Source organism: Bos indicus x Bos taurus, chromosome 3, assembly GCF_003369695.1.
Source record: "Bos indicus x Bos taurus breed Angus x Brahman F1 hybrid chromosome 3, Bos_hybrid_MaternalHap_v2.0, whole genome shotgun sequence".
Taxonomy (NCBI): domain Eukaryota; kingdom Metazoa; phylum Chordata; class Mammalia; order Artiodactyla; family Bovidae; genus Bos; species Bos indicus x Bos taurus.
In genome coordinates, this window is record NC_040078.1 from 105851865 (window position 1) to 105866957 (window position 15093).

General features: G+C 39.8%; 1 protein-coding gene across 1 annotated transcript in view; it reads right to left on the minus strand.

Moving 5' to 3' along the window:
- Positions 1–15093, minus strand: part of SMAP2 (small ArfGAP2) — a 47371-nt gene that overhangs the window by 11808 nt on the left and 20470 nt on the right. The window contains exons 2-4 of the mRNA XM_027537682.1: positions 3645–3778; positions 2370–2455; positions 1068–1146 (exon numbers count right to left, since the gene is read on the minus strand). Coding sequence (XP_027393483.1) covers positions 1068–1146; positions 2370–2455; positions 3645–3778 — 299 coding nt within the window. The remainder of the gene's footprint in view (positions 1–1067; positions 1147–2369; positions 2456–3644; positions 3779–15093) is intronic.

Below are 15093 nucleotides of genomic sequence, written 5' to 3' on the forward strand. Positions count from 1 at the left end.
TCCAAGCCGTAAATGTACGCTGGGTTAAGTCTTTCTTGGAAGAGTTATGACACATCCCTTTTCTGGATGAGTGTGATGTAAGAGTCCTTCATACAAAGCTGAGAAGGAATTATCATTACCTAACTGCATGTATTGCCCTGCACTTACTTGCCCACATTGAAATCAACTACCGGTTAGTGCCCCTTTTCACACAAGATCAAAAAATCAGTCTTGAGCTAATTCCAATTAGTTTGACTTTATCTGCAAGGGCTTAGAGCCCTGTGTACATGTAATGATTTCACTGGCTAGTACATCTTCCAACAAAATAAATAACAGACAGAGGACAGATGATAGGTAGATAGGTCTTTTGCTAGAACTGGAGAATCCCATATTCTCCATACTTCCTTAGCTAGAGAAACAGTCGATTATTTCAAAAATTTATTAGTCTTGTCAAAGGCTTTTTGAAGGTTTAAGTTAGTCATATTTATAGGTTCCCCGCTAGCTGTCATTAGTCAGGCATATTTTCTTCTTCCAGAAACCATGCTGTATTTCCTCTTGTACACTGTATTTTAGATTATAGCCACATGCCTAGGATGCAAAGTGTATTTGGCAACTGGGCGTCTCCTAAAACTCCTCTCAAGAACAAGCGTTCCATTGGCAGTCAGTTCACTGACACAATGGAAATATATGCTGGTCAAATTGAAGGAAACTCTGGTGATATAATTACACCAATTTTAGGTGACTTCATTTACAGAAAAAGAGATGCACACACGTATGTATGCACACACATACTATTCTGTTTGATCTAGTATGCCCAACATATCCATATAAAGAAGTAATTTGGAACTGGGAATCACTGACATCTAAACTCAGATCACGGTAAAGAATTAACTGATGGCTGGTCCATCCCTGAGGCAAAGGTTTGCTCCATGACATCTCATGGTCTTCATTCAATAGCTGGCTTTATTCTACTTTTTTTGTTTTTATGTTCTTAAGAGTATTTTGCAGCTGTTCTTCAAATTCTCCTCAGGCCTGATTAATAAGCAAATTATTTATTATGAACAAAACTTGAAAGATTTACAACCAACCCTAAAGGCATTGATGTCCAGACTTCGGTCCATGTATTTCTTCTTCTCATATTTATCTCGAATAAATCCCTCGACCGCACTGCAAGAAGCTTATTAAGGATAAAGCAAACAAATCTTTCTCACAGAATGACTATAAAAGGTCAATTTGTATCCCATGAGCATTGTCTCTTCTGGCCTACCCCTAACCAAAACCTTAAAAGGCCTTTTTCATGGCTACTGCAGGGAATCACCATTTCCAACAATCTTCCTTCAGAGTAATGAGAGCAGAAACGGGGTCACTCCCCATTTTGACATCAGTGGAGCCTGTGGCTGTTCTACTGATTGAGTACAGGTAAAGCAGTCAGTTATCTATTTTAAAGTCCTTAAGTCATATGTGAAACGAATCGCCAGTCCAGGTTCGATGCATGATACAGCATGCTCGGGGCTGGTGCATTGGGATGACCCAGAGGGATGGTATGGGAAGGGAGGTGGGGGGGGGGGTTCAGGATGGGGAACACATGTACACCCGTGGTGGATTCATGTTGATGTATGGCAAAACCAATACAATATTGTAAAGTAATTAGCCTCCAATTAAAATAAATAAATTCATATTTAAAAAAAATAAAGTCCTTAAGTCAACAGGACTGAAACAGACATCTGAGTGCCCCTTAAAAAAAATATACAGGACTCCCGTGCCCCACTGCCAGATTCTGATCTGGGGTCCTCTGCAGGGCTCCAAATCTACATTTAGTAGGTTCTCCCTATACCCACCAAAATCAAACTCTAACAAGATGGTCTACAAGCCATATTTTGAGAAGCACTGCCTTCAGGGAGTTTGGTTTTATGAGCTGGGTGCTATCTCCATTTGAGGGGCTGGGGGAAGAAAGTTATGGATTAACTGGTCAACAAATTAATTCTTTCAGGTAGAGCACAAAAAGGCATTAAAAATTAGTGGCAGTTTTGCTGAATCAACATAGCACAATAAACTATTCTTTTTATCAAACAACAGTTTCAGAGATCAGAAGACTATTGGAGATGTTACTCTATGGAAGAATTCACAGTGAACCACAGCAGTCTTAATTTCTGAATGAGTCGCTCCTGTGTGACACCACCATTGTGACATTGGAGAGTATACGTGGGCTTTCTATATGTCTTGGTTGCAGGGGAGAGGAAAAGCCAGACTTCAACTCATCCACATATAAAGATGGCCCAGTCAGATCGTGGGTCCTGAGTCTTCTGTAACTCTCCCAAGACACTACCACCACCACCACCACCACCACCAATAAAACCATCCAGCCTTCGAAGCTGCTCCAAAAAAGATACTGGTCTATTTGAGGTCGCCGAAAGGTCTCAGGCAGGTAGGCTTCATAAAGTCGGTTTGCCTTTCCATTCCCCATCTCTTGCATGCACTGCAGTCAAAGAGATGTGGAAACAAGGAATGTCACATTAGGAAAGAACTGAAAAACTTCTTATCCAACTGCATCATTTTACAATTGAACAACCAACCTAGGGAGTGGCAGAACCAAGATTTAAACCTGAGTATTCTGATTTACAATCCATGATTCTCTCGGCTCTGCTCCCAACCATTTCCTTCCACAGCTGTCTGTCCTGCCACTCTGTCTCCTTTTATTGAAAGATTTGTCTAACAAGATATATTTGATTCAATAGTAATTTAAGATCCCATTTGAAAGTCCAAGACATAGAGCTGCCAATCCAAATGTCTACTTGACAGGCAATAATCAGTGCCTAATCAGGCAGGCAGTAATTAGGAATAACTACAATTCTGAGTTTATAGTAGTAATTAACCTATCCACTTTATTACCAACAACTATGTTTCTCATTAGGCTTTTGAAAGACTCCTTAACATTTGTGAGAGACAAATTCCAAGATTTTTAAACAGCTTCAAATATAACTGAAAAATATAACTAATCTTTTAGTCCTTCAGTGAATCTATAAAGATAACCTAAAGTAACTTCTAAAGCCATTTTCTATCAAGAATAACCTCTTACTTACACCATCAACTTTAGCAACTGGTTTTCTTTGGAGCCAGGAGATTTCCCCAAAGCAAAATATGTATGTATTTGTAAATTACTTTAAGAAGTTTCAATGCAGGAAGAGAACAGAAAACAGGGAAGCCACATCAAGCTGCAGCTCTCCGGCCAGGCTGGACTCACTAACTTAAGTGTCTCACACTCAGCCCACCAACCTAACGGCAAGCAGGATTCATATATGCATTTCTGCAATAAAAAACATTAAAAGTATATGTGTTGGACTTTTTTAAGTGAATATCTAAAATTACAAACATTAGATCTGAAAATGCCAAGGGCCTTAGAAAACAATACAAAGATTCTCCTTCATGTCTTCATGGATCCAGGGGGGGTCCTAGTCCACAGAGTACTTGTGTTTTGAAGGAGGTAAAATATAAGTGGAATAACTTGTGTCTTAAATATAAAGATAATTTTTTAATGTGGCGTTAGTGTTGAATACCTAAACTTCCCTCCACCTTCACCTTTGTGCCCAGTTTGACTGAAATTCATCTGGAACTACTTTCACATGAAGTATGGGAGCGGTTGACTCACTCTTGGGTTGTGTAAGTACCTGGATCTGTTCTTGAGTCCACTGGTCAAGGTTAACCGATTTTACCCTGGATATGTGCACCCCGAGATTCCTGTGGATTCCAGCACATCGAATGCAGATGAACACACCAATGTTCCAGGAGGCCCATCGTGGCCCTGTGGAGGTCAGGAGCAGGGCAATAAAGTAAAAATTAAAACAACATTCATGACCCAAACCAGAATTATTTAAGTTATCAGATAACATTTCAGCTAGAACATAAATGAGAGAATTGTTACCACGATCACCTTTTAGATTTTTAAAAATTTTGTTTTTAGTCTTTGGGCTGCGCTGTGAGGCTTGCAGGATTTTAGTTCCCTGAACAGGGACTGCACCCCAGGCCTAGCAGGGAAAACTCTGAGTCCTAATCACTGGACTGCCAGGGAATTCCACAATCACCTTTTTTTGGTCATTGTTTTGTTCATTTTTCCAAAAATGAGCTTTTTTAAAAAAAACTTTAAAGATTTAAGTGTACAACATGGTGGTCTTTAGTATATTCACACAGTTATGCATCATGGCCACTATCTAATTCCAGAATGTCTTCATCCTCCCCAAGAAGAATTCTCAAGCCCAGTAGCAGGCACTTCTCATTTCCTCCAAACATCCCCTGACCCCAGCCCCTGGCAACCACAAATCTACATTTTCTTTCTATAGATTTGCCAACTCTGGACATTTCATAGAAATAGAATTATATAACATGTGAGCATTTGTGTATGGAACAATAGCTTTTTTAGAGTTTCATAAAGGTTGAACTGCAAATATTATAATATTGTTACTTATGTTTTTAAAAATCCCAGGAGAACAGTGGCAGGTCATGTCACATTCTATTTAATGTATTTCATGAACAGCCCTCCCTCAAGAAACTTTTTAATGGTGGTGAGACCTGGATTCAGTTTTCCTACTAGGAAAAAAGATACAGACATGCCATGCCAGCTCGCAGCTAAGCCTGAAATTTAAAACTCTGTTTATCCTCCCCTCCCCACCAGGACTATAAAATATGCATCCAGATTCACTTAAAAGGATCCCTTCCCCTAGGGTTAATGTCTCTACTTTACCCAACTACAGCATTATCTACATTCAAAATTGCCATATAATAAAGATGCTTATAGCAAAAAAAAAAAAAAAAATCTCAGACATGTATTTTAATATAAGTCTGTTACATAATCTCCCATCCCCTGCCAACTTTGCTCACCCTAATAATCACTTTGGAAAAATTTCAAACTCCTCTTCATAATTTTTATACAGGGTAAAAGCGACTTACTTTTATATGACATCTGCCAAAGATTTACTGAAAAATCACTAATATTTCTTTTGCCACTACTCCAGTAGGCAGAAATTCACCAAATAAAAGAAGCATGATGTCAAGAGCTAGAGGTTGTGAAAAAGAAGTGAAAAGACACTAACTGGTTTTCTACAGAGATAAACAGGGCCTGCATTTGGAACAAAAAAGGACATAGGGTTTTGGTTCTGCCGGACACAGACAATAGTGTGTTTAGTCTGAGGGTTTTGATGGAAGTTTGTTTTTTTTTTTAATTTATTTTTTTACTGACGGATAATTGCTTTACAGAATTTTGTTGTCTTCTGTCAAACCTCAACATGAATTAGCCATAGGTCTACATATATTCCCTCCCTTTTGAACCTCCCTACCATCTCCCTACCATCCCACCCCTCTAAATTGATACAGAGCCCCTGTTTGAGTTTCCTAAGCCATACAGCAAATTCCCGCTGGCTATCTATTTTACATATGGGGATGTAAGTTTCCATGTTACTCTCTGCACACATTTCAGCCTCTCCTCCCCTCTCCCCATGTCCATAAGTCTATTCTCTATGTGTTTCTCCACTGCTGCCCTGTAAATAAATTCTTCAGTACCATTTTTCTAGATTCCTTGACATAAGTTTTAATGAAGGAATGCTAGAGTTATATGGAAGAAAATTATTCTTAGAGATTTGAATCTGCAGCTATTATATATAAGAAGGTCATTTCTAGATAAAGATATCACTCAGATACTACGGTTAAAAACTGCAAATACAGAAGGCTCAAGTTCTCCTTATAACCACCAGATGGCGTTCTCTGCCTGAAATTTTATCCCAACACCCTCTTCCTGCTATAATCTTGATACACTCAGGTTTATCTTCTAAAAAGATTTTCCGTCCCTTCAAATCCCCAGATTTGCACAGTAGATCTGCCATGTAACTAACAAGCACACAAATGATCCAACACTTCTTTCAGTGGCAGTGAGCTACACAAATACAAAATGGAAAACCTAAATAGACGGAAATGAGATTCCTTAGGGTGCTGTGGGTCTATTTCGGGTTACAATTTTTATAAAGGAACTCAAGATAAATCGAAATTATACAGGATTAAAAGTGGGACCAAAAGTTACTATTTCATGTCTCTTTACCATTTTCCCTCTGCTCTAGATTCTAGAACTCATAAGATAGTTAAATTGTACTTGTTTGCTAACAAAATCAGAAGCCAAAAACACGAATTAAAAGTTAGCTGTGGAGTGTTACACTATTTGCTTCCTGACCTTAAATTTGGAGAAGGTGATTCCCAAACATCAAAGCCACTGTCACAATTGGGGAATTTCTCCAGATCCCATTCCAAAGTATAAAGTCTCTGAGGAATACAGGACTAAATCCTGATATTCTGAAGCTGCTAACAAGGCCTCAGTATAGAAATACAGGCAATAATATTTTCATGAAAAGTCAAAGGAAAGCCTCCTCTGCCCCACTCCCACATCCCTCCTACGACCTTTTCCCAGTGAAATACGGGCCATTCCATCTCAGACACTCAGCTTCCTTTAGTTTTACGCTGCTGGATTTATTAAGCTGTAACTTTATGCTCCATACAGGATTCCGAAATTAGAGAAAAGGAAAACACAGGAGAGACAGTTACTAATATGGCTGAAAATGTGGGGAAATGGTGTTGTTATTGCAAGCATAATCTTTGCAGCCAGGAAAAAACTGAGGTTTGAAGGTCAGCTTCAATAACAATTAGCTGCGTGACCTTCAGAGAGACATTGAAACCTCCTAGGCCTCAGTTTCCTCATCTTCAAAATGTGTACAGTAATATTCACCTTACAGTGCTGAGACTATGGAGGGATAATAAAAGAGAGCTACGCCTAAGAACATGGTATAGAGTGAGATTTCTGGAACCCACTTCCCGTTCATCTACTTCCGTCGATAGCGGCATGTTAACACATTCATATGTATATACCAACACTATGCAAGACCACAGAATGCTCTTGTTAGACAGGAATGCGAGTTCCAGTCCTAAAGCGTCAGAACCAGAATCAACTGACTGAACAGCAGAGAGAAGAAATTTACCCTCGATATAATTTCAAAGTCTTCTAGAAAACATGAAATTTTAGGCAGTTTTCTAAATCTCCCCCCAAATACTCCTTGAAATGTATTCCCTAAACCCCCACCTGCTCCCCTCTTGTTATACACTCCCACTCTGCCTTTGGGCCCACACATGCCTCCACTACACACACAGAGGGAGACAGAAGCTGACAACTATGAGGTCCGCATTACACAGCACCCTGCATTGCTGCTGCAAGGCCAGCCTACTGGAACATGGCCTTATAGGCAGATAATCCAATTGTTCCATACACACTGGTCATGGCAACCAAGGAGAAAATATACAAAAGATGCCATTTTGAAGTTGAAAATAGAGACTCTGAGAGGCAATATTCCAAACCGTTTTGAAAGCAAAGAGGAAAGATAGTGACATAAACTGGGTAGTGATTAGCACAACATAAGAACAAAGTCATAGGTAAGTGAACATATTCAACAGGGGCCTATGAGCAGGCTCAGGAAGCATTAAGCAACATTAAAATTAACAAGTAATCACTCTGCAATAAGGGATCAGTAAAAATAAAGAAAGTATTTGGATCTGGCTAATCTGTCAAGAAATCGGCTCTAATAAGTACCAGCCCAGTATCAGGGAAATCTGGGCTTACCCTAACTATTTTCACACCTTCTAACAAGTATCTCGAGTGTTTATTTCTCCATTTGTAAAATGGAAAGCATATAAGTAAATCCAATTTACATTCAACTACTGGATGGCTTCTACATAACTGAGTTAACTACTGATAGTTGGCTGCAAATTTTTCTTGCTGCTAAAATTTCCCTCATCACAAGAGCTGCCGGGCCTAGAAGTGTTGTCTGGGCTTGAGAAATCAGCAGAGAGAAGAGAACTAGACTTACAGATAGCTTGAAGTCACTATTATAATAATTATAACTCATGAATCTCTAACTTGTAGAGTTCCAAAAAATAAATGTTGAGGTGAAAAAAAAAAAAATTGCAAAATAGATGGTTACCCATAATCAGACCTGCCAGCATCTTGGAGCTGTTGAAAAGCTCTTCAACAGGAAGGGTCCAGGAAGGGAGAGAAACTCTCTTCCATCTTCCATCCAAGCCCTGTTGAATCTACCTTGGAAACTTTCCCAGAAACTATCCATTTCTACCTAGACCTTCTCCTATCTCACCCATAAGCATTCATTCTCTCTTTTTTAATGGGCATAAGATTTTTTCCTTGTTGGAGCTTTTAAAAAGTTTTTACTGAAAAATAATTGATTTACAATGTTGTGTTAGGAATTCATTCTTTTAGTATTATTTATTGAGTAGATGGTAAAGAATCCGCCTGCAATGCGGGAAACCTGGCTTTGATCCTTGGGTTGAGAAGATCCCCTGGAGAAGGGAATTGCTACTCACTCCAGTATTCTTGCCTGGAGAATTCCATGGGCAGAAGAGCCTGGCAGGCTACAGTCCATGGGGTTACAAAGAGTTGGACATAACTAAGCGACTTTCATTTTTCACTGAGTACCTTTTATGTGCCAAATACTCTGCCTGCTAGGTACCAGGAATACAAAGGCAGAGACAGTGAAGATGAGATTCCCTAATTCAAAGAGCTCAAGGACTAAACTAATTGGTCTCCAGGCTCCCACTAGAATAATCTCTCTAAACATAAAACTATACAAATCAGGCCCCAAATATAAACTTTTCACATAGTCGTAAACATAGAGGTGAAAATGTAAATTGGTGCAAGTTTTCTGAATAGTATATTCCAAACTGAACTCTCAATCTCTTGCCACAAAACCTTCTGTCTCCATTCTTCTCCATCTTGATCCATTCACCTCCATCTCACCTCCATTCAATCAAATGCAGCAGTCAAAAATTCATACCTCATTTATACCTCTCTCCTTCAACCACCATCTCTATAGCATCACCAAGACCAAATCTCTATCAATCGGTGTGTCTCCTCTCCATCTGCAACACTATTTCTCTAATTCAAACCCACCAGATCTCTTGGATTAGTTGTGTTAGTTTCAGTTCAGTTCAGTTTAGTCACTCAGTCGTGTCTGACCCTTTGCGACCCCATGAACCGCAGCACACCAGGCCTCCCTGTCCATCACCAACTCCCAGAGTCCACCCAAACCCATGTCTATTGAGTCGGTGATGCCATCCAACCATCTCATCCTCTGTCGTCCCCTTCTCCTCCTGCCCTCAATCTTTCCCAGCATCAGGGTCTTTTCAAATGAGTCAGCTCTTCACATCAGGTGGCCAAAGTATTGGAGTTTCAGCTTTAACATCAGTCCTTCCAATGAACACCCAGGACTGATCTCCTTTAGGATGGACTGGTTGGATCTCCTTGCAGTCCAAGGGACTCTCAAGAGTCTTCTCCAACACCACAGTTCAGGTATAGAGTAAAATGAATCTGTTATATATATACATATATGTACTATTTTTTAGATTCTTTTCCCATATGCCAGATTGAGCTCTTAAAGAAGCAAATGTGACCCTGTCACTCAGTTGCTTAAAACCTTTCTAGGGTTTGGATTAAAGTACAAAATCCTTAACATGTCTCCAAGGACTTACATGATCTGGCCCAGCTTTTCAGCTCCAGTCACACCAGCCTTCTTTCATTTCCTCAAAACACCAACATGTTCCTTACTTAGGGCTTTTGGCCTTTGTACAAGTCACTCTCACTGCCTAAAAAGCTCTTTCCCAAAGCACCATCTATTCCTCATAGCCTGGTCAAAGCCCATATATCATTAAGGTCTCAGCTGAAAAGTTTCCTCCTCAAAAGAGCTTTTCCTCAGTCCCTCAAGTTAAACCAGATTATATTCTCATTTCCATCTTCTCTTCTGGCTTTTACATTTCATTATGGAGAATTTCAAACAAGCTGAGTGTAATTAACCAGCAGCTTCAGCAATTATCAACCCCTGGCCAATCTTATTTTAGCTATACTTCCACATACTCAAGTCCCAACCCCGGAATATTTTGAAGCAAACCCCAAACATCATACCATTCTATCTATCTATACTTTGGTATATCTCTAGAAATAAGGACTTTTTAAAGGTTAGAAACTTTCACTTACCCTTATTTTTTTCTAAGTCGTACCATACTTTATGATATATTTATTTGTGTGATTGCTAAACATGTCTTTTCCACTAAATTATAAGCACCACAAGAGCAGACAGATCTGTGCTGTTCACCGTCACGTTCCCAGCACACAGCACAGTTGCTATAGCACATGGCAGGGAGGCAAAATTTGTTTAAAAATTAATCAGAAGTAAGCAAATCCTTTGAACCCTCCTTCCCTCCTTTTCCCCCCTTGTAAGAATTCATCAGGGAAACAACAGGTCAAATACAGAAAGAAATACATTAAGAATGTTCTCAAAAGATTTGTGTTCTAACAAAAAATATCAACAGGTTACATAAAAGAACTATAATATCACTATAAAATTAGGGGGGAAATTTGTAGTTCTTTATTTAATACAGGAACATGTACAAGTTATATTAATTATATAAAATCCGATTTTCTTTTTCCTTTAGCCATGGACTTTATTGTTTGAATATTTGCAGCTATTATTCTATACACAAATTTTAATTTCTTACCAAACTCTATATTTCATATTGCTAGGTCACTTCACTTTCCATTTTATGCCATATTTCCATTAAGAACTATTTCCTCAAATCACAATCTGCCTGACTGTGTGTTGCTGTTCAGTTGCTAAGTTGTGTCTGACTTTTCGTGATGCCATGGACTATAGCCTGCCAGGCTACTCTGTCCATGAGATTTCCCAGGCAAGAACAGAACATTGGAGTGATACAATCTGATTTTAAACAGTATACACAGAACAAATCAAACCATTTTTAAGGATGTGAATAAATGCATATGTATGTACAGAAGAAAATGCCTACAAGAATGTATGTAGAATACTAGAAGCTACTTAATGCTTCTGGGTAGTGGGATTGTGAAATGTTTGTTTTCCTATTGTTTTATATATTCTCTGACTTATTTGCAAGGAACTTGTATTACTTGTGCAATGAGAAAAAACAGTAGAGGTATTTTAAAAACAAAATAACACAGCCATCCATGACTCCTTGGTGGCTGCAGGGTACGTTGAAACACCTTGCATGGCAGTAAAGCCCTTTACCAGCCTGTGCTTCACGCAGGATGCGCAAGTCATCATTCTGAAATATGTCATGACTCATGCATGCCTCTCTTTGATTACACCTTGTTCCTACCTGGAATGGCTTTCTCCCCTATTCCCCGCTGGACAAACTCCAAAGTCTAGTCCAATGGCACCTCTTTCTGTGAAGCCATCAAAGGAATAAATCTTGACCTTCGTCATGGCTGCATGCTTTGCTCTTCCCAAACTGAATATCTTATTACAGTTAGTTGCTTACAAGACTCTCTTGCCCTAAATAGACTATCAGCTCTGGAAGGCGACGACCTCATCTCTTCATCATTTACCCCAAACGTCCAGCACAGTGGTTGCAGGCAGTACATGCAAAACGTACTTCCTCTGGTAAATGAAGTCACCAATTAGCAAGATAGAAAGCATACCATTTTTTCCTGTTTTGCAAAATAAAGGGAGAAGTTTTCAAACACCTGCAAGGCCAAGATATTACACAGGAAAGGGATTAGGTTACTTTGATGAGGCTCCAAAGGCAGCACCAGTACCAATGAGTAGAAGTTGATTTTGGCACACTCTGGGGAAGAATTTCCTAACTCATAATTATGTGTGAAAGCAAATGCAGCATATCTGGCAATAGTGGGATACCAATAAGAGCAAGTGTTCAAGAAGAGGCTGGATGATCAACTCTCGGGGAGGTAGAGAAATGATTCCTGCGCAGTGGGTAGGGTAAACCGTGAACTCTAAATGTCCTCCTGCTACTATAGTTCTACTGGCTGATCCTTTCCTGTTGGAAATTCAGTGGTTCTGAAAGTGTAACGTGAGCTAACATACAAAGATGTCTTGATGAGTCTAAAAACATGAGATCAAATTCAGTTCAGAAACCTGACTGACACTGAAATGTGAGACACATAAGGAAGAAGCTCCATCAACATGTTCTGCTCTGAAAAATACAGCTCAATTTCTCTTGGACTTGGCCTGTCATTAACTGCAACATGAAATTAGAGTCAAAGCAAAGCAGAGGCCATATTTGTCTTAAGAACAATTCCAATCCCAAAGAAAGGCAATGCCAAAGAATGCTCAAAATACCCCACAATTGCACTCATTTCTACGCTAGTGAAGTAATGCTTAAAATTCTCCAAGCCAGGCTTCAGCAATATGTGAACCATGAACTTCCAGATGTTCAAGCTGGTTTTAAAAAAGGCGGAGGAACCAGAGATCAAATTGCCAACATCCACTGGATCATGGAAGAAGCAAGAAAGTTCCAGAAAAACATCTATTTCTGCTTTATTGACTATGCCAAAGCCTTTGACTGTGTGGATCACAATAAACTGTGGAAAATTCTGAAAGAGATGGGAATACCAGACCACCTGACCTGCCTCTTGAGAAACCTATATGCAGGTCAGGAAGCAACAGTTAGAACTGGACATGGAACAACAGACTGGTTCCAAATAGGAAAAGGAGTACGTCAAGGCTGTATACTGTCACCCTGTTTATTTAACTTATATGCAGAGTACATCATGAGAAACGCTGGGCTGGAAGAAACACAAGCTGGAATCAAGACTGCCGGGAGAAATATCAATCACCTCAGATATGTAGATGATACCACCCTTATGGCAGAAAGTGAAGAACTAAAGAGCCTCTTGATGAAAGTGAAAGAGGAGAATGAAAAGGTTGGTTTAAAGCTCAACATTCAGAAAACGAAGATCATGGCATCTGGTCCCATCACTTCATGGGAAATAGATGGGGAAACAGTGGAAACAGTGGCTGACTTTATTTTTCTGGGCTCTAAAATCACTGCAGATGGTGACTGCAGCCATGAAATTAAAAGACGCTTACTCCTTGGAAGGAAAGTTATGACCAAACTAGATAGCATATTCAAAAGCAGAGACATTACTTTGTCAACAAAGGTCCGTCTAGTCATGGTTTTTCCATTGGTCATGTATGGATGTGAGAATTGGACTATAAAGAAAGCTGAGCGCTGAAGAATCGATGCTTTTGAACTGTGGTGTTGGAGAAGACTCTTGAGAGTCCCTTGGACTGCAAGGAGATCCAACCAGTCAATTCTAAAGGAGATCAGCCCTGGGTGTTCACTGGAAGGACTGATGTTGAAGCTGAAACTCCAATACTTTGGCCACCTGATGGGAAGAGCTGACTCATTTGAAAAGACCCTGATGCTGGGAAAGATTGAGGGCAGGAGGAGAAGGGGATGACACAGGATAAGATGGTTGGATGGCATCACCGACTCGATGGACATGGGTTTGGGTGGACTCCGGGAGTTGGTGATGGACAGGTAGGCCTGGTGTACTGTGGTTTATGGGGTCGCAAAGAGTCGGACACGACTGAGCGACTGAACTGAACTGAATGCTAGTTATCTCAGTTCCATTCATTATATCCCTTCAACCCCTGATTTACTACAAAAAAAGAATACACATAAACACCAGTGGCATCTTGGAGAAATTACATAGGGCTACTAGGAGGTATGTTTACCAGCCTATTTCCATCTACCCAAAAGAGAATTCACCTAGTTCCTTATTCCAAAATAACAATAAACAGTTACTTTGAACTTCTGTAAACACAAACATTTTAAGGAACCATGAGGCCAAAACAAGAGCTTACTCAATCAACCTCTGCTCTCAGATTGCTCTGCAAGAGAAGTCAGTCCCTTTCCACCTGGTCCATCTTGCAAAAATGTCGTTTCCTTCTGTCAAAAAGAGACACTGTCCACATTCACATTTTTGAAAAAAGAAGTTATGCTTTTTAAATGTTTGAGACAAAAAACAAATTGAAAGATTTCTGAGACTGATTAGAGAATAAAGGAAAATACTATACCAAGGAATTGAAAAATGGGAAAATCAGAGGTGGAAAGAACATTAGAAGTCATTGAGTCTAGGGACTTCCTTGGTGGTCCAGTGGCTAAGACTCTGTGCTCCCAACCGGGGTGGGGGTGGGTGCGGGGTTTGATTTCTGGTTAGGGAACTAGATCTCACATGCCGCAAGTATGACCCAGAGCAGCCAAATAAATAATTTATTTTTTAAAAAAGGGAAGGAAAAGTCACTGAGTCTAAACTTCTCATTAGTTACTGAGACCCTTCTATCTGGTTCCTCCCAGAATGGAAGGCCATTTTACTGCTGGATGGCACTGAATATTAGTGATGTCTTCTTTATACTGAGTCCCATTAACCTGCCTTCTTACCATTTTTAACCTCCTGGTGCTGCTTTTATACTCCTCCCAAATTTATATAAAATAATAAATGTAAGATAAAGATAGTGGTTTGGAGATTCTAGAGAGAGCAGCTATTCTACACTCAACCAAAATACAAGCCAGTTGAACCAACTTAATCCAGGAGGTCAAGGATAGGACAGACAACGCAAACAAACTGCTATGCCATCCGTGGAAAGGAAGCAAAGCAACACTATCCTCCTACCAGGCAACCAGGAAAAGGTGGTGAGTGAAGCAGAGCACTGCTGGGCAATCACTGATGAAATAAGCAGTCAATCTACATCTCAACCCATTTCAGTAGTTAACTTAAAACGGTCTTTCTCTAAAGACATTAAAGCTTGCAACACTAGGGAAGTCAACAGGGAAGCAGACTGGGGACTAGTGGGAAAAAAGAAGGAGACATTCTTCATCTTTCTCTTGTTGTTAAGCAGAGCTTGCTTAGAGACAAAACAACAGCCTTGACTTTGCTCTGGAGGCGGGGTGGTGATACAGAAAGTTAAATATAACTGAAAAAGAGCCTACAGAAAGGAATAAGTCTAAAACAATAAAACAGTCAAAGGGCCAGAGCTAAAACAAGGCACCTATCTACAGATGGGTGCAGCAACTTTCTCAGCTTCTTTACACACTGGCTATCTATCTTCTTTAAAGCCCAGGAAAACCAGTCCTTGATGAGAACTAGTCCAGTAACATGCTTGTACATGTCTCATGTTATTTAGCTAGCCACAAAGCTATGGCCTAAAAGGTAGTAACTGTATCTCTAAAATTCATTAAACTACTCTG